Consider the following 20,367-nt stretch of genomic DNA (forward strand, 5'->3'; position numbering starts at 1 on the left):
ACCATCGTTAACTTATATCACACGTGTGCCAAGCACAGTTTCCAGCCAGTTAGGTACATTATTTCATTTACTCTACGACGTAGATACAAGTATCCCTATTTTATAAATGAGGAAACCAAGGCATAGGCCTTGCCACTTTTCAAGGTTAGGAGGCAAATTGAGAATACGTAAACAAGAACCTAAGAGACAAAAACGAGTATTCCACAGAGAGTGAGCGGACCCATTTGCCAGCACTGCTTTTCATTTCTCCCCAACGCACCCGGTGGAAACCACCTATCTCCTTTCCTTTCCCGCTGTACTGTTGTTGTTTTTTTTTCCCCCGAGCCCATAACTTAACTGTTGATTCTCGTGCAGATCACCTCAAGCATTCCCACTTCAGAGGACAGGCTGCTCTTTAAATCATAGGCAGTTCAGAGTAAATAAGACTGAATCAGATCCCCAGGTGGACAAAGCTCAGGTAGGATCACGAAATTAAACCTTCGGGCTGGGCATCCGTTCCTGGATCACCTCCAAGGGATGGCAGCAGCACCCAGCTCACCCAGGAGGCGCTACCCTGGCGGTATCTTCTCCTACTGACCCCACGCGGCTTGTATTTTGCCATCTGGTCATTCACCCTTCACCTGCCGGCGCTGCGGGTCTAATCTCCATCCTGCTCCTACCAAACGCCAGGCCTCAAACGCCTCCCTCTCCGCGGCGGTCAATCCCGAACCCACCCGGGTGCTCCTCGGCCCCCGCAGCAGCAGCCCGTCCCGCTCCCTCCCCCGGCCGGCTACTCACGGTTCCAGTACACCGGGTAGCACTCTCCTTGGGTCACATCCACCTCGTACAGGCCGCCCCGCACACACACCCGCTCGATGTTCACCAGCTCCTCCATCTCGGGCTCGTGCCCCGCGCCGCGCGGGCAGAAGCCGCAGACGCGGTCCTCATCGTCGTCCTCCCCCGAGCTGGAGGCTGGGCCGCACACAGGGTCGCCGTCCGGGTCCCCGGCCCGGGGCAGGCCACCCGTGGCCTGCAGCAGCGTTCGGAAAGCGAGCTCGATGCGGAGCGAGTCATAGCCGATGAAGGGCTTCCAGGTCTTCTTGTCCTCCTTGTAGAACCAGCGAACCTCCTCCGGGCCAAGCTCGGTCACTACCTCGTAGCGATGCCGGGCGGCCGCGCCGCCAGGCCGGGTGCGCTTCCTCTCCCCGAGCCCTCCTCCCGCCGCCCCGCTGCCCCCAGCGCTCGACGGGACCAGCGGCGGCTGGGGCGGCGGGTGCAGCGACGAGGAACTGCCGCCGCCGCCACTCTCGCCTTCGCTGTAGTAGCGCAGCGAAGAACCGGACTCCGCGGAGCTGAAGTCGTAGGTCTCATCACTGAGACAGGAGTCGAGCGTCAGGTGGTGGTTGTGGTCCTCCGCGCCCGGCGCCAAGTGCAGCCCGGGCTCTCCGCGCAGCAGGGCCAGGGGCACCTCGCCGTCGCCCGGGTCCCCGCCGGGCAGGTGGTCGAAGCAGCACACGCCGCCGCCGAACGCCGGCTCCGCATCTGAGCCCAGCTCCCAGGCTGCGTTGCCGCCGCCCCGGCCGTTATGCTCAGGGCTCCGCGGAGACCCGCGGCCCGGGTAATTCATGGTGTGGAGACGCCGCCGGCTGCCCGGCCCCGCGCCGAGCCGCGGCCCCCAGCGCTTCCGCCACACATTCAACGCCGTCGCCCTCTCCACCGGTAGTTTTTAATCTTTCAAATCCCAACCGGGGCTGCGGCGGCAGCGGCAGCAGCAGCGGCGGCTCCGCCCCTCCGAGGCCAGCGGCAGCCGCAGGCACGTTCCAAGGCCCGCCCCATTGTCGCGCAGCCCGACGTGGGCGGTGCTTAGCGCCGGCCCCGCCCCTAGGGCCGCGCGCGCCACACCGGAAGCATCTCGTCTGCCCGCGCGTGGCATTAACCTCGTGGCTTTCCCCTCTGGCCTGCGGTAGTGGGTCAGCTCAGGGCACCTGCAACTCTTAGGATTTCTCAATTCTCTTACGCCTCCCCTTTCTTCTCCCTGCACACCTGCCTCGGCCCCCGCCTTTCTGCGGTTCAGAGCCCAGATGAGGAGAAGCTTTATCCCACTCATCCTGGCAATCTGGGTCATGAGCCCAAGGGCTTAAGGTACAGGAGAGGGCCCCTGGAAGTTGGGTTCTCCTGACATTGCTTTTGTGATCTTAGGTCCTCATTTGGACCTTCTCAGTCACCTAGCTCTGGTTCCTCCAGAGCTGTAGGCCTACACGAAGGCACCCCACCGCATACGTGCGATCTCTAATGTTGACATCACCAATGCCACTCAGAAACCAGAGTCTAAACCTCTCTTCAGAAGCCACCTCATATTATTGTTTATTTTTCGATACTTGTTTCCTGTTTTCTCAACCTCACTCTTAGGCCATCGGTGGAGACCAAGTCCATATGTCTCAACCTCTCCCACACAGTGGGTGCATAATCAACGTTCATTATAATGATGGCAAGTGCAACCGATTGTGATAGATTATTATTTCGAAAGCCAGAAAACATTAGGTTCTAGACTTAGTTTTACTAACTAACCACTAACTAACTAACTAATCATCTCCTTGATCTTTTTGGTTTCCTCATCTGTAAAATGAAGTGATTATTGAACCAGATGATCTCTAAAATGTCTTCCAGCAATGGAATTCTATGATCCAACAGTTTCTTCATGTTCTTTACGCATCTCTGATTCTGCAGCTTACTTTCTGGGATCAGATTGAATGCTGAAGCTCCCCTATGTAGTTATTTTATACTACAAAAAAGTAATTTTATGAGCACATCACCCTATGTTGAGAATCCAGAGAAAAACAATCTCCAACCTCAGTGTTCTCAATTCATGACCAGACAATCTTCACTGTTTCTTTTACTCCTTTGGTGGAGGAATCAGATTCCTGGGGCAGTTTTTCTTGCCTTGTGATCTAACCTGTTAGATTAAGTCATAATTTAAAGCAGGATGGTCTCTAGCTTGTACAGTGTTAGATGAATTTGAAAGGACATTGCTTCCTGTATGCAAGGTAAGATACAAAACAGTGTTGCAATTCATATCTTGGAAAGCAGAGTATGGTTTGTTTTGCTCCAATTTGTACCATTGCCCAAATGATAATTTTATGTAGTGAACAACCTGTCCGACTGAACACTGCAGCCCTGACTCAAACATCTAAGATCAGAACCCTCATCTCCATTTATAGTGCTTTCTGAATGCTTGCTTTTCAGTTTCTTCTCCAGTCTTTCTATGACAACATGCAGAATATGAAGTTTAGTTATGAGCTTTGCTCTGTTTACTTCCCATGAAAGTATTTATTCTACAGTGCTTTGATAGTCACTTTTGTTCTGGGTGTCAATAAAAAAGAGAATGGGAGAGACTCAGTTCCTTCTTTAAGGACCGTATAGTCTAGTGGGGGATATAGGCAAATAAACAGATACATTAGCGTAGGGTGTGATAAGTACCATGAAGTGGATTCAAAATAAGAGATATAACGTTTAAAATATTGTCTATTTCTTTAGGTTTCTTGATGGAGCATAGCCTACCCATATGACTTCTGATTATTTTAGCTGAATGTTAACTCATTAGGACCATACAATTCCTATTAATGAATATCATCCTTTATAAAAAAAGATTACTCTCTACCTTGTATTAAATGCATATTTCTATTGTTTAAATGTTGTGATCATATCAAGATTTCCACCATTTTTCTTTAGTTCTCTGGCATAGGCAATCTTGATAGTAAACCGTGGGTAGTGGTTTTCACAATCTTGAATTTCACTTGTCCCCCTAATGTTTTCACCATCTTGGGGACTCCTGTCCCCTAATCTGGGAGTTATCCTCTTCTGGTCCATTGTGTAAGGCCATACTCTTTTAGGTAGCCTTAAGAGGCTCTTGATCCTCAAAGATGATGAAAAAAAAAAAAAAAACCAAACAAACCCCACAATCCAGTTGACAGGAGAAGGGAATCCCACATTCTTTTCTGATTTCACTATTTTGGTTTAGACTTTGGTGAAGGGAGATGTCACTCAGTATTTTGGGGAGTTGAGATTGCTTCTGCCTCTTGGAAATGAGCCGAACTAGGACAGACCCATGTGGCTGGCCTCAGGCTGACAGTGAGTAAAAGATACGTGAAAATATAATTTCTAATTTCGTGCAACTGTATGTGCTTATTTGCTTGTTATTCCTTAGCCATGTCAAGGCAAAGGCCATGAAGTTGCTCTTCTCAGCTTTCTTTTCTGCTTAAAAAAAAATCATCCTTCCTGCTACTACTCTCCTACTTTTGCTCTTTTGAGTATCGTTTTAGATCATAATATCCTGATAAGGGGGGGAAGGTTTCCTCTGTGCAGTCCGAACTTGTTGGCATAGGTGTCAGGTGGCTCTTTATCACTACTCTACATTATAATTGTATGCAGTTGACACAGCAGTATCTGAACATTCATGGTATGTGTGTAAAGCATTATATTATATTTTAGTCATTACCCAAGATCAAGCCTCCTACGGGTAAGCCAAATAAGTTTGATTGATTCAGACTTCTGGTATTTGTGTATCTAGGCTGCTGCAATAACCAGGTGGAGGTGGAACCAAGCCTGGGGGAGTTCCTGTGGGCGTGGGAGAGAAAAAAGAGGCAAAGGCAGGTGGTTTGTACTATTAAAGACTGAAGTAATTCATCTGCACATCCTGCCATCTTCTCTTCCCCATTAGGTATATATGACTGGGGCTATCTAGCAACAACAACCATCTTCCCCTCCTTATCTCTCGAAAGTTACATGGTTCAATTTTATACCCTCTTTCCCTTTTCTTCTCTAAGGTTTCCCTGTTGCTCATTTTAATCCATTTTCACCTGTATAAAAATATCAGGAGTAGCCTTATGCCATGCGGTTTATACTGAGTCAATAACCCACACCCATATTTGAAATGACTGTCCAAAGTATGTGATGGAAAATTTCGAATGAAGAAAGAGGGTGGCTATATAGCCATACCCCTATCTGCTCTATCTCGGATTTGATAAGCCATCCACTACATTACAATTTTTATTGTACTTTTTATTTTTGTAGGATTACTATTTATCCAGTTTGAATGTCCTAGTGTTTTCATGCTACTTTAACAAAATACCGTAAACTGCATAGCTTATCAACAATAAACATTTATTTCTCACAGTTCTGGAGGCTGGGAAGTTTGAGATCATGGTGCCGGCAGATGTGTGTGGTGAGATCTTCATGGCTCATTGACAGTCATCTTTTCATTGGGTCTCCATGTATCAGAAGGAATGAGGGAGCTCTGCGAGGCTTCTTTTATAAGGGCCCACCTCCTAACCCCATCACCTTGGGGATTAGGATTTCAACATGTGAATTTAGGAGGGTGCACAAACATTCAGACCATGACAGAGGGTGTCTTTTTTGGGTGCACAGGTTAAATGGAATGATAAACTAGACTAAAGCAGGGAACATTCATTGAATATATATTAGTTATTTGCTAAGTTCCAGGTACTAGCTAGGCCCTACAGTGAAGCATTCCCAGTCTAGAGGTATCTTTAAATAAACCCAGAATGCCAACTTTTTAGCTTCTATAAGGAATATAGTTGTAATGCAGAATGACCGCAGGAGTCATTCTTTCCCTAAAGACAGATCAATAGAGGAAGCCAAATTACAATAAAAATGTAGCTATGTGAGCAGAAATAACATATGAAAACATAATGAATAAAGTCATTCATCCTTCTATTTATTCATTCAACAAATATTTATTGTCTACTGCTATTTTGCTGATGGTTTGTTTTGTGTTAATTGAAGTCACAATTAAAATGTAGAATTATCAAATGCATTTACTTAAAGATTTGGAAGAGGTCTGACCACAAAATTGTTCCTACCAAAACCCCATAAATTTTTTTTAATGTTTATTTATTTTTGAGAGAGAGAGAGAGAGTGCAAGTAGGGCGGGGGCAGAGAGAGGGGGAGAGAGGATCCAAAGAGGGCTCTGCACTGACAGCAGCAAGCCCAGTGTGAGGCTTGAACTCAGGAACTGCGTGATCATGACCTGAGCTGAAGTGGGGTGCTCAATCAACTGCACCACCTAGGTGCCCCCCAATTTTTTTTATATTCCTTCTGGAAATAAAGGCCAATGGCATTGAAGGTATATATTCAAATGAAACAGATTGCAGATCAATACAATATTGATGCATTCTTAATGGAGGCAACCACAAAATCCTTAGCTTGTTTACATCGGAAAAGAAGATTTGGCTATATCCCTGCCCTTTCATTATAGAAAAGTGTGTTAGACTATGACCATAGGCTATTGTGAGGTCTGCATTATGCATCCACTGTGGATGCATTTGATGACTTTTGTGTTCTAGGAGTTTTTCCTATCTTATCCCAGAGGTAAACCAAAAGTAAATATTTATTTATTCACAAAGTATATGGTACATAATTCATACATAGTATGTACATATAGTATATAATTCATATCAATTACCTTTAACAATAAGTAATTGATAATCATAAGTTTTATTAAGACTTAGATATAGTATCTTGTATATTTGTAGTTTATTCTGATTCTCATATGATAAGTGAGAAAGGAGAGAAAAAAGAAGCTATGTTTCAGTAGGGATTTCCACTAGTGCAACTCTGAGTAATTTGCTGAGTTTTTAAAGGACTGAGTGGCAGAATCAATTCAGTGTTGTAACTGCTGCTTAAGACAGTGTCTTTATCCTTACATCATAAGTCAGCATTTCAAGTGTCAATCTATATGATTGTAGACTTACAAGCCCACAGACCCCTTTCACAGCTTTCCCATTGCTTTTTGAACCATACTTTTAAGACATTAGGGTAATATCATTTACAAATTAAAATAGGATGGTAGGAAAGCAAAGTTCTTCAGAAATTTAATCTTCTTTAAGATTAAGTAACCTGTATTTTAAATATAAGAAATGAGTAACAATGGTCTCACGTTTACAATTCACTTCTTTACTTCTTCAGTTTAGAACTTCAGAGTCAAACTAATTACTAATCATCAATGAGAGCTCACAGTCCTTTATCTGATTATTCATATTATTATACTTCTTGAGTTAGAAATGATAAGCCCTGATCACTCATATTACCTTACTTTCAGGTTAGAAACTATAAACCTCTTGAGATGCTCTTGGTTCTTTGGAGGTAATCTTAATGAAGATATAGAGGGACAGTGTATTGGTGTCCTAGAGCTGCCATAAGTAAATTTCTACAAACTGCGTGGCTTAAAACAACAGAAATTCATCCTTTCACAGTTTTGAATGTTGTCAAAGTTGGTTCCTTCTGGAGGCTGTGAGGGAGGAACTGTCCCATGCTTCTCTCCTAGCTTCTGATGGTTGCTCGCCTTTAGCTGCCTTTCTCTAATCTCTGCCTTTGTCATCACATGATCTTCCTTGTGTGTCTGTATGTCAGTCCTTCCTTTTCTTAAAGGACACCGGTCATTGGATTAGGGCCCACTCTAACCCAGTATGACCTCATCTTAACGAATTACATCTGCTAAGACTATTTTTCCAAGAAAGGCTACATTCTGAGGTTCTGGCCTACATTCTGAGGTTCTGAGCTACATTCTGAACAAGAATTTTGGGGGGATACTAGTTGATCCACTATAAACAGTAAATGCTTATATGCAAGCACAAGTGCTTAAACAACTTTGTCAAGCATGTAAAAAATGACTAGATTAATTTTTACCAAAGAGCTTTTATATATTTAAGTGAAAATAGGAAATGTAAAGACCATAAATATAGATGCAGGAATTCAACATTCCAAATTCAGAAAAGGATATGGTACAAAGAAATTCCGTGGTATGTTTACTGTAGTAAAGGCAGTAATTCATTGCAAAAAAAAAAACATTATACAAATAAGGAAAAATAATGTTTGACAGAGGTAGCCCAGGAAAAGCTGCCTTTTGGCTCATTCAACAATTTCTGTCTGTTGATCCATCCAATCATCTGTTCATCCTCTCACCTATTCAAAAAGAATTTGAGTAGATTTCTAGAAATACACTAAAAACAATGAATATAAGTGAGAAAATAGGAGAAAGGGGAAAAGTGAGGTTAGAAAAATAAAAAAAAAATCAGGAAATAAAACATACTGGGTTAAGTCCCTTATATTTGCAAAATAAAGATGGACCACAGTTCAGCTCTGCACTTTCCTAGAGATTGTTATGTGATCCATAATCTCAATAAGATGAAATATTTGGATATTAATATTCTTTGTCTGTAAAAAGGAAATAAAGCATTATTCAGCAAAGGGAATTCCTTATTTTCATCTTTAGAATTTTAGGTGTTAATTATTAGATGATATATTATTGTAAAACTTTACTATGTATACACCTTCCTGAAATTTCACAGGTAAGTCACAGATTTTCTGCAAAACATTTCTGAGGGGCAATGAGAGAGAGAGTATCTTTACTAAATCCTTTCTGACAGAGACGTACTACTAGGAAATATAATTCAAAGTGGATCATATCTGTTTTGAAAACAAAACAACAATCAAAACAAAATCCAACCCATAATAGGAAACACCTTGACATTGGGAAGAATGGCAAAATGAACTATTGTATATCTCAGACTATGGGGCACTGTGCAAAAAGCAGTTAAAAAGAATGTACTGGTAGAGAAAGATTGCCAAATCATATTCTTAAGTGAAAACAGCAAGTCACAGAAAAGTGATCTGTGGTTTGATCTTATTTTTACATTAAAAACACAAATCTAGGGGCGCCTGGGTGGCGCAGTCGGTTGAGCGTCCGACTGCAGCCAGGTCACGATCTCGCGGTCCGGGAGTTCGAGCCCCGCGTCGGGCTCTGGGCTGATGATGGCTCAGAGCCTGGAGCCTGTTTCTGATTCTGTGTCTCCCTCTCTCTCTGCCCCTCCCCCGTTCATGCTCTGTCTCTCTCTGTCCCAAAAATAAATAAACGTTGAAAAAAAAAACACACAAATCTACACTATACATGTACAATATACATATATGCATATGTATATATATATATATTCACCCATATACACATAAATCATCAGTAAAAATCTGAAGGAATAAGCTCCAAATTACCCACATAGCTAGTCCTGGAAGGTGGTGAAGAAATGAAGTTAGATCTTAAGTTCTATATTTTTGAACTTTATATGATGAGTATACATTTGTATGTTACTTGTATAATTAAATAACATTTTTAAAAAGTAAACTAAAGTGGAGAGTAATGTAGGGGCGCCTGGATGGCTGAGTCAGTTGGCATCCGACTCTCAATTTCAGCTCAGGCTGTGATCTCACGGTTAGTGGGTTTGAGCCCCATGAGGGGCTCTGCGCTGACAGTGTGCAGCCTGCTCGGGATTCTTGCTCTCTCTCTCTCTCTCTCTCTCTCTGTCTCTCTCTCCTCCCCCCTCCCCCTAAATAAATAAACATTTTTTTTTTTTAAATGGAGAGTAATGTAGTGTTGACCTCTCTCACTGCCTTAGAGGTTTCTCTTTTCCAAGTAGCCTTCTCCTCGTATGACCACATCAATCTTATTGACTTGCTGATTTGAGTAAAATCACTATCTACGGGTGTCACTGAAATCACACAGAGGTTGCAGACAGACCTAGATCCAGTTCTCAGTCCTGTCAGATTAGCTTTGTGAACTTTGAGCTCAGATTCATCATCAGTTACATGGAAATAATGGCAATACTTGCCTCACTTTGTTGTGGTGAGGATTAGTTAAGAAAAAAACAGGCTAATCTATATGAAAGCACTTGCAGAACCTCCATGACTGTCACCTGCTACTACCGGCAGCAAACACATTATGCAACACGGTATCTTCCTATATTTCCAAGCCTTCCTTTTTTAATGTTCTTTTTCCCTTTCCCCCTCTGGCTTCCTTTTTGTTTATAAGTTTTGTGAGGTAGAATCAGTGGTATTCAGCATCTAAAGTACCTTTTATTTTTTTTTAACATTTATTTTTGAGAGAGAGAGCATGAGCGGGGAATGGGCGGAGAGAGAGAGAGACACAGAATTTGAAGCAGGCACTAGGCTCCAAGCTGTCAGCACAGAGCCTGACGCGGGGCTCAAACCCATGAACTGTGAGATCATGACCTGAGCCAAAGTCGGACGCTTAACCAACTGAGCCATCCAGGCTCCCCGTAAAGTACCTTATTTTTTAAAAAAAAATTTTTAAACGTTTCTTTTTCTTTTTTTTTTTTTGAAGTAGAGAGAGACAGAGTGTGAGCAGGGGAGGCACAGAGAGAGAGGAGAACACAGAATCCAAAGTAGGCTCCAGACTCTGAGTGCCAGCACAGAGTCCAACACAGGTCTCAAACCGGTGAACCGCGAATTAATGACCCAAGCCAAAGACTGACGCTTAACCAGCTGAGCCACCCAGGCACCCCAAGTACCTTATTTATTTACATTTCAACTAGCCCTGTGATTCCTCATTTATAAACCTGTTCTTCTCAGAACTATTGGCCAATCCACACAGACGTCAACAAAGGTAATTCAACTTCTCAATCCTTAAAATTGTAAAATTAAAATTTTTATATTGTAAAAATGCTTGTAAAATTACTTGTATCTTTTTCTTCGAAGCTGTTCACAAACTCTTTTTGGCTCCCATACCTTGGTGAAACTCTGAGGAGAGGCCATAGACCTAAATTTTAGGTCACATGGAATCTTTTTTTGCAACTCTGCTCTCTCCCCTACCTAATGCTGCTGGCTTTCTTACTAATAGTGGCACAGCCTGTGGGGCTAAAAACAAAAATTCAACAAACTCTTCCATGTATGTTGAAATTGTCTTTTGAGGAGTCCAGGGACCTCTGAGATTCTTTGATATCTGCAAATTTCTGATCTCCTTCAAAGGTCATGAAAATTACAAGAACCCTATTAGTGCTAAATGAATTTTAAGATTAAGTGAAACTTTCTTGGAGCTGTTTGAAGACTTAGTCTGAGTCAGAGGCAAAACATGGAATTCATTATAATTCTTAGAGAGGAAAAGGATGTAAATGGAATTTTAATTTCAGTGGCATCTTTCAGCAAGATGTTTCTACTTGTAAAATCAAGAACAATTGATATGACCTTTCTCTTAAGGGGTATCAGTTATTAGGGGAAACTGACAAAAGATCAGTTGAAATGGACACATATATACTGCATGCCTATTAAGTAAGAGTCAAGCACTGAATTAGGGGCAAAACTCAGAGTCCAGTGACAAAGTGGACAATTAAATAGGCAGATAGAGGAGCAGTCTGGTAAGCCTCCGACTCTTGATTTCACTTAAGTCATGATCTCAGGGTTGGTGGGATTGAGCCCCATGTTGGGCTCCCAGCTGATAGCATGGAACCTGCTTGGGATTCTCTCTCTCTCTCTCTCTCTCTGCCCCTCCTCTGCTTGTACATGTGCTCTCTAAATAAATAAATAAATAAACAAGTAAGTAAGTAAAATAATTAAAAAAAATTGGCAGATGGAAAGCTGAAAGTAGCCATGAGAAAAGCCTGGAAGGGTGCTGTTGCAGTACTCAGAAGACAAGAATGGGGACATTCAATCAGAGAAGGCCCCCCAGCAAAAAGACGCCTAAAGCAGGACCTGAATGGTAAATAAAAGGTAGCTGAAAGAGGAGAATGGAGGGGGACTGCAAAACAATATTCCATGAGAAGTTCCATTCCAAAAGAATCATGTCCACGCTGATCCAGGACTTGAAGAACTAGAATACAGAGAGTGGGGTAGGAGAGGAACGTACATACAGATTGTTGGAAAGCCAAATAATATAAAACCATAATTATGCAGACACTGAAGAAGTCTAATGTATTTTGAAAAAAATGAAAAGTTATTCCATGGGAGCTTCTTTGAGAGGATTACAATCCACTGTATTTAAATAGCAGGCTTGGGGCTCCTGGCTGGCCCAGTCAGTACAGCATGCCACTCCTGAGCTGGGAGTTGTGAGTTTGAACCCCACATGGGTGTAGAGATTACTTAAAACTAAAATCTTAAATAAAATAGCAGAGCTAAGTCCCTGGAATGATTGCAGATAGGACCTTCCTAAGTCAATCCAACTATAGGCACTTTGATAGCTCCTGATTCATCTGGCACAGGGCCTTGCTCATAATTGCCACTCAGTCTATATTGCTGACCCAGGGCACTTCCATTCCATGACCTATAATGATATTGTCATCATTCTCACATGGGCTCACCAGGGGCTCATCCTCTGTAAGTCACTGTTTGGATTTTGATGTGAAAGACATTGCAGAGCCCAATCTGCTTTAAAATCTGCTCAGTTGGTTGAACATTTGACTCTTGATTTCATCTCACGTCATGATCCCAGGGTCATGGGGCTTGTCAGGGGTCAGTGTGGAGCCTGCTTGGGATTCTCTCTTTCTCTCCCCCTGCCCTTCCCCCACTCACATTATCTCTGTTTCCCTCAAAATAAAGAAATAAACTTAAAAAAATAATAAAAATAAAATAGTTCCTCAATAGGCCTGCCATGGTGGGTTTTTCATTCCTAACAGGTCTCACATATACCTGTAATCTGAGGTACTTTCTTGAGTTACGTAATGAAGGTAGGGGCATTTTCCTCATAGATGTATCCTTAAAGTGTGTGCAACTGATATGGTCAGGCTTTTCACTAAGTATATATGAGGTCATATTAAGTTTTTAATGCCCAAATTATGACTTGAATCCCCACTGACTTGATTACTAGCCAAATATTTCCAAATATTGCTTGTTGGTCCCCAATGGAGAGCTTACATCTGTTTACAGTTTGTTCTGTCTACCACAATAAGCATCTTCATCCACCATGTCCCTTCTCCCCTGCTCTGGCAATACTGTGTCCACCCCTGTGCCCTTCCTGGCCTCCAAGTAGCTTGAAGGAAACTTGCTGTTGTCTCACTACTGGTGCTGTCCCCTCCTGATGTTGGTGGTGGCCTTGCCAAGGTGCTGTCTTCTGACTCGCCCAAAGCCGCCTCCAATCTGGGTTCCTGCAAGAGCAGTGCCAGGCTGAGCTGGGAGGAGGGAGGGTCAGTCCTCTTTCCAGCTCTGAACCTAGTGGGTGCACACTGCCCTGCCCAGAGTCATAAAGCTTCCGCTTCAAACTTTCTCTTCAGTTTCTACTCCCAGAGACAACTCTCAGCTCCTCTTCCCCTTTTTCCTGTCCTCCCACCATTCCCAAAATAACACAAAAAGCCTCAGAGCTAAAGCTTGGGGTCAACCACCACAGAATAGTATGTGATCGTATAGCATCCATGGCCAAGTTAACATACTAACAAGGGGAAGCATCTTAATAGGTTTTCTCAAGAACAATTACTAGTCTCTTCCAAAGTGAAGAAAGATGTCTCCACTTCTGGGTGCAAAAGAACTTGCAACTCTTAAATGACCACTTCCTCACATATACTCACCCAGGTTTCAAAAATCTTAAGACCCAGGTCTAGCTAGGGCATCCAGGGCAGAGAGGAAGGTCTACCACTCAGAAGGAAAAAAGACAGCTCTTTTTTTTTTTTCTTAAACTAACCCAATAATTCTCAATAGTTTATCAGATTGGTAAAGGTACAAAGGATCAGAACTCTTAAGGCTGGTCAATGTCAATTTATGAAATATCTGGAACCAGAAAACTCTGGATAGTTTTATATGACTTCGGTAGAAGACAGCAAGGGCAGAGGGTGAGAAGGAAAGCATCCAGAAAGAGATTCTAGACATGAATGGTGTGAAAGACAAACTCTGGTCCTACCAATTAAGCTGTAAGTGTTTTGACTTTCTAAATTCACCCTTAAGTTAATATCATCGACTCTGAAAAAGATGTCATAAACATTCTTGATATAAGATTACATGCCTTAATAGGTAAAAGAGTTCCTAGTTCTAAGTTGGAATGACTAATAATCCCCTATCAGAAGTTATAAATAGAAAATTAGCAAACGAGGAAGTGAAAACTAAAAAAATAGTTAAAAGAATAGGATGAAAGGTTCATCTGGCACATTAACAACAACAAAAAACATAAAATAAAGCAATAATTGCATGCTACTTTGTGCCAAGCAAAATTTGTGCCAAATCATGAGGCTACGAATTACCATGTTCATGAGGGCTGGAATTTATTCGGTACATGATAGGAAGACATGGACAGATTTTTAGCAGGAGAATAACATCTTCTTAGAGCCCTCTCTTTTTTTAAAAGGAAAGATTAATTAGTCAATTTGGTATAGGATGGATTAAAGAAGATCAAGATCATAGTGCCTACCATTATTTTAAATATGAGGTAACAATTCCAGAAATGGTCTGTACAGGCATGTTGCTACATATCTAGGTTTGGAAAAACCCATGAGAAAGGACTGGATAATGCACCGACTTCCTCCATCCATTATGCTGTCTCTCAGTAGAGCTCGCTGCCTGATAAGTGATGTTAATGTACCGTGAGACTCTGTATAACATGATATCACATGAGAACAGCCCAGAACTCATTTTTCAAATTGAACAGAGGTGTCCTTTTAAAGAAATTTTGTCTTTCCACGAAAATTAGGAAGCATCAGCATCAAGAATTGGGGGATTTCCATTTTCAGAAAGTGCTTTGTGTTTTTTCTTCTCAATGCCCATGACACATGAACAATTTTCTTAGCTCCTTATGGTGGCTATGGCATTCGTTTTTAATGGTCCTCCTTAATTGCAAAGATATCCTGTGGTAAGAAGGCTTCCTTAAGTCTGGCTTTACTCCAAGGACAAAGAGTTTTCTGATACATATTTTTTAAAAATTTTGCAACCTTCTTAGAAGATGCCTTTCCCTAAATGAACACAAACATTGTTTCCTTCTTTCAAAGAAATAACTGAACAACAGTTCTGTTTAATTGGCAATAACATTGAGCAAAGCCCCATTTTTCCTGCCACATTTCTCCTGTTTACTTCCAGTGTGTTAAGCCTGTCTCTTAGGACCTACTGATACAACGATGGTTTACCCTTTCCCCAGTTGAGGTCTGCTGTCATCCACACCATCTGCTGACTATAATCTAATATAGTGACTCTAGAGCCAACGTTTTTTTTTTTTTTATAACTTATTACTATTATAAGAATTTTCCAGAACTTTTCCATGTAGAGCTCTAAGTATGGAAAAACAGAGTCTCTGGGCTATCATAACTTTCTTTTTCTTTTTGTAAGTAGACGCAGTAGGCTTTGTTCATCTCAGCCATCCTTAACTGCGTCCTTCATAGAAATGGAAGGAAAAAAAGTTGGTGCTATTGACAGAAATCAGGGAAAGCATGTGTGTTTCAAGATGTGTAGTGAATAGCAACGTGGTAAATAAGGAGTGAAATAAGTACAGGATAGGAAATTAGGAAACCTGGATTCCAGACTCAGGCCTGTCACCAACTAGACATTTGAACTCTGGCAACAGTTTATCCTCACAGGGTATGACTTTTTTTCATTTGTAACATGAGGAAATTGAGCTAAAGTCATTTCTACTTATGACCTCTTACGATTATTTTTCCTACTCCCAAATTCAGCGTCTGTGACTACATGAGACTTTTGGCTTTTTTGATAAATGGGGGCATCTGGCCTGCCATTATTAGCATCAGTGAAGCTGTGAGCAATTGAAATGATAGGTCATGTTAACCTAGAGGAAAGTAAAGCTATTGAAATAGTAGGGGTATCCTAGGAGTTGGGGCAATACTGGATGTGGCTTAGAGACTGTTTGCATGATCTACGTATTATCTCTCTTCTTTATACTTCTCTTGTTTTGTTCATTCCTGTCCTATCTTATTTTTGTGTTTTCTATTTTTATATTCTTCTTCCAACCCTGACCCTTTTCTTTCCTTTATAGGGTTTAGGCTTCAGTGTTCGTGGAAAGTAATTTTCAGAATTCTGGGTCTGAAAGAAATGTCATATTGTAACTCTTGCTAACTGAAATGTAAACCTAGCCAGCTTTCATGTGTCAGTTCACACTGTGCAAAGCCTCTGGAGTATGAGTGTGGGCGGCGCTGCCCCTGCAAGAGTTCCTGGCACCGGAGTTCCCGGGAGAGGATCCCTATACATGTCATTCAAGTACAAGTGCCACATGACTCACATGCCATGAGGCAGAGGCTCCCCATTTGCTTCTGTCCATGTCCACCTTGTGCCCTGTCTTCTTGTTTCTTCTTTTTAAAAAGATTTTTTTTAATGTTTGTTTATTTTTGAGACAGAGCATGAGTGGGGGAGGGGCAGAGAGTGGGAGACACAGAATCTGAAGCAGGCTCCAGGCTCTGAGCTGTCATCATAGAACCTGACCCATGAACCGCAAGATCGCGACCTGAGCCGAAGTCAGATGCTCAACAGACTGAACCACCCAGGCACCCCTCTTGTTTATTCTTAAAAATGGTTTTCCCTCAGTACACTTATCACAATGAGCACTGAGTAATGTATAGACTTGTTGGACCACGTGAAATGAACATCACACTGTATGTTAACTCTACTGGAATTAAAGTTAAAAACTTAATTTAGAAATGTTTTTCTCTCTAGTGTGTTAAATTGCAACTTGTTTTATCAACCAACATGGAGGGTACACATTCCAGGCTGCACGTGCAGTTATGTAAGAAATGTGCCCTCTTTTTCTCTCTTCTACCAGGTGGTAAAATATTAATCTTAGGGTCTGAGTTCTGGGGTGCTCACCTGTGCCAAGGAGTCAGACTGGAGGTGAGAGTTGGGAGCATCTCTTTTACGTTGTCATCATTTATCCATCCTGACACCTATCAAGATTGTCAGCATTCCTGCCTGATCTTTGATGAGTGATCAGTGGGTCACTGTTGTGTCTTTCTGGTCCCAACCTCGTGTCTTCAGGCCTGCTAGCCCTCTCTCAGTAACGTGTTGACTGTCGTTCAGCTGGGGTACCACAGTGGCATACGGAAAACTCCATGAAGCTGTCTCAGGCCCTCTGGGCAAGAAGCGACATTGTGAAGCCATCGCTCTCTCTCGCACAAGCCTGAGTGGGCAAATCTGAAGGACTTAGCAGGCTTCCTAGGCTCTTGGCTGAGACAATAAATAAGGAAGGTCCTAGCTACAGGGGCCCAGGAAGGGGCTAAGAGTACTAGGTGGCGGTAGGAAGGATGGGGTAGAGGAGGGAATAAGGGGGAAAATTCTAGGTTAGTATTTCAAATATTATCCCACTACACAAATATTAATGAGTCTGTATTTAATCCTTGATTTTTGGCCCAAGGCAACAATAATAAACCTGTAAACTATTTTGACCTTTTCATTCTGAAGATGTAGCTCAGGTAGGATATTGTTTTCAAAAGTCCAATGCTGTCCATAGTAATAGTGAAACTGCAAAGGGGTGATGTTGCCTGGTGCTTCTATTTCCTTTTCTTCTCTCTTTTTCTGTATTGTAGTGCTTTCTTTTCTCTGAGTTGCTTCTGTTATCCTGGTTTCTTCTGTCCTGGGGAAAAAATGAGGTAAATTAATTCATGCTAAAAGTCTCTGTCTTATAAAAGTATTTACACTTTAAAAGAGGGTAGCAAGGATAGATCAGTGTTTAACAGAAAGGAATGGACCATGGTAGATGGAACTTACCATAGTAGTAGGGGAGAGATTTTTACCTTTTTCCCATTACAGGACTAACCACTCCATGGTTCAAGGTAAAGGGGTGGCATTCTCTCCCTCTTCTCTGAAAGGCTGGAAAAAATCAGGTAAGCGAGGAACAACAGACAAAGGAGGGGATCCCTGAGGCAGAGTGAAGGCAGAATTACAAAGCTGCTGTCAGAGGAACCAGTTAGAGATAGGCGTGGAACCAGGCTAGTACACTGGGACGTCAGGACAGAGAAGTATGAAAGAGGCAGAGGGCTTCCCAGGTGAAGTGTGCAATAGGAGCGAGAAAGGAGTTTGCTTTATGTGGTGCTTGGCCTGTGCTGTGAGCTTAAGGATACTGAACCAGACCGGTTAGAGGTCATGATGGTGAGAGATGAGAGAAACAGACTCTCTGGAAAACCTCTACCACGCAAGAATGCTGTTTCTTGCTTTTTGAAATATGGTCAAGAGTTTATATTTGGCATACTCCTTACGTACCAAGCAAAGTTCATTTTAATATATGACTTTCAGGTGTATCTTCTTTATTACCCATATTCTCAGTGCAAAAGTTGTAAAAAGTCCATCTTAGCCCATTTGGGTTGCTATCACAAAAATACCATAGACTCGGTGGTTTATAAATGACAAATTTATTTCTTACAGTTCTGGAATCTGGGAAGTCCAAGATCAAGGCATTGGCAGATTCAGTGTTTGGTGAGATCTACCTTTTGGTTCATAGACAGCCGTCTTCTTGCTGTGTCCTCACATGGCAGAAGGGGTGAGAGAGCTCTCTCAGGTCCTTTTTGCAAGGCAGTAATCCCACTCATGAGGGCTTTACCTTTATGATCTAATCGCCTTTCGAAGGCTCCACCGCCTAATACCATCACATTGGAGGTTAGAATCTCAACAGATTAATTTTAGGGGGATACCAACATTTAATCAATAACACATAATATCTTCCAACATAGTTTCATTTCACTTTTAAAAAAAAAATTTTTTTTAATGTTTATTTTGGGGACAGAGAGAGACAGAGCATGAATGGGGGAGGGGCAGATAGAGAGGGAGACACAGAATCGGAAGCAGGCTCCAGGCTCTGAGCCATCAGCCCAGAGCCTGATGCGGGGCTCGAACTCATGGACCGCGAGATCGTGACCCGAGCTGAAGTCGGATGCTTAACTGACTGAGCCACCCAGGCGCCCCAGTTTCATTTCACTTTTAGCCCAGCAAGGTGGGCCAAGGTCAGTGCAAAAGGAATCACCTAGAAAGTTCTCAGGCTTCCACTATCCAGATGACCTGCCCACCCCTGGTTCAACATCTCCCTACTAGAGTTAGCTTGTCTGATTGCATCTGTATCCTATTAGTCAACCCTCCAGCTGATTGGCTGGTTGTGATTCTGGACTTTGGCACCATTCTCCTGTCTTTCTGATCACAGGTCTTTGATTTTGGTCAGATTCTGGATGAACGTGCCAGGCCCTAAGTCCTCCCTTTGGCACATTATTGCCCAGACATGAGAACATTGGTTAGGGTTATTAGGTAAGAGGGTCAGGATTGGGAACCCTAATAAAGACAGATAAGATATAATCTCATTTCTCCAACTTGCCTTCATTTATTTAAAAAGAAACTCATTTTGGATACTAAATGTAACTCTGTAAAAACTCCTTTTCAATAGCTTGTTTGTGGCCTTACAGTCACAGATGGCTAGTTAATTAAAATAAAACAAACAACAATTTTCTGTCCTTCCATTTCTCTAGGAGACAGGCCAGCAGCACATACCTTTAGAGCCAGATGCTTCTTAAGAATTATTAGCAAAAGGGAGTATTGCTTGAAGTTTCACAAAGCTTGCTTGGGAGACTCTCCTGAGGTGAAATGAAAGTTAAGACCACAGAAGAAATGGATGCATTGAAACAAATATGTATACTATTCCTGGCTTTGGATTTTAGAAAAATGACAGGAAGAAGCAAGCCAGTCATACCCTTAAGAATCTCTGATGAGGTGTTCCTTTCTGAGAAACATTTCAGGACAGAGGTTAACTAGAAAGACAGTTTCACAAATACAGCCCAGTCTTGCAGAGAGCAGGCTTACTTTACCCAGCCTTCTTCAGAGAGCAAGAGGTCCATTTGCACGGTAGCCAGAGCCTGGGTTTTGGAGCCAGGCAGGCAAGTTGGGATCCTGGCCCTCGTTTACCTGCTGTGGGCTCTTGTGTGAGATGACCAACTCTTTCTCAGCTTTGGTGTTTTTTTTCAACCATTAAACACGGTAGTAATATTCATCTGAGAGTTCAATGTAATGATTAAAGACAATGCATATAAATCTTTTGGTCATTAAACAATTAGCCTTGTTTCGGTGAAGGAAGGTCAAATTCGAGTCACTTTCAAGGTTGGCAGCCTCTTTATCTGGTTATGACAGATAATATGCATGTATTTCTGGATTTGAAGGCCCGGCTCAGGATGGCCTGTTGACTGCCAGCAGGTTCCACAGGGGCCTGTTTCCAGACTTCCCTTATTTTTGCAAAGTAGAGATAAATGCTGATGGAAGCTGTCACTTGTCACATTCCCAGGAGCCAGCCATCTCTCTAATCTCTGTTCCTCTCCAAGCAGCGCTGTCGGGGAAGGCAAATCAAGAGTTCAGACAAGGGACTGCCGCTTTGGCATCACTTCTTTGCCCCCTCATGGAGACGTGTCGAATGCCCAGAGCTAGCTCGGAGGAACAGATACATGTCCTTCAGAAATATCTGGAGGAGCCTGGATATTTTCATAGTAAAAGACACCTTCACGCATTAGTTTGAGGCAAAGGCTTATATGTCTGTATGATAAATATTACTCCTTAAGTATGGTTACAGCCAGAATTACTCACAGCTGTAATCCACAGTCCTACAGTATGAGCAAGTAGGAGGTCCTGGGAAGACGTTTGGGACTT

General features: G+C 42.5%; 1 protein-coding gene across 9 annotated transcripts in view; it reads right to left on the reverse strand.

The window, feature by feature from the left end:
• DDHD1 (DDHD domain containing 1) overlaps window positions 1-1,791 on the reverse strand; it is a 109,900-nt gene extending 108,109 nt beyond the window's left edge. For 4 of the 9 annotated variants that reach the window (XM_043556185.1, XM_043556178.1, XM_043556184.1 and 1 more), the window contains exon 1: window positions 778-1,783. In XM_043556185.1, coding sequence (XP_043412120.1) covers window positions 778-1,606 — 829 coding nt within the window. In that variant the 5' untranslated portion in view covers window positions 1,607-1,783. Of the gene's footprint in view, window positions 1-777 lie in introns of all 9 variants that reach the window. The other 5 variants (XM_043556182.1, XM_043556180.1, XM_043556177.1 and 2 more) reach the window with 2 other exon arrangements.
• Between the last annotated feature and the right edge of the window lie 18,576 nt (window positions 1,792-20,367).

Source organism: Prionailurus bengalensis, chromosome B3 (assembly GCF_016509475.1).
Source record: "Prionailurus bengalensis isolate Pbe53 chromosome B3, Fcat_Pben_1.1_paternal_pri, whole genome shotgun sequence".
Taxonomy (NCBI): Eukaryota; Metazoa; Chordata; class Mammalia; order Carnivora; family Felidae; genus Prionailurus; species Prionailurus bengalensis.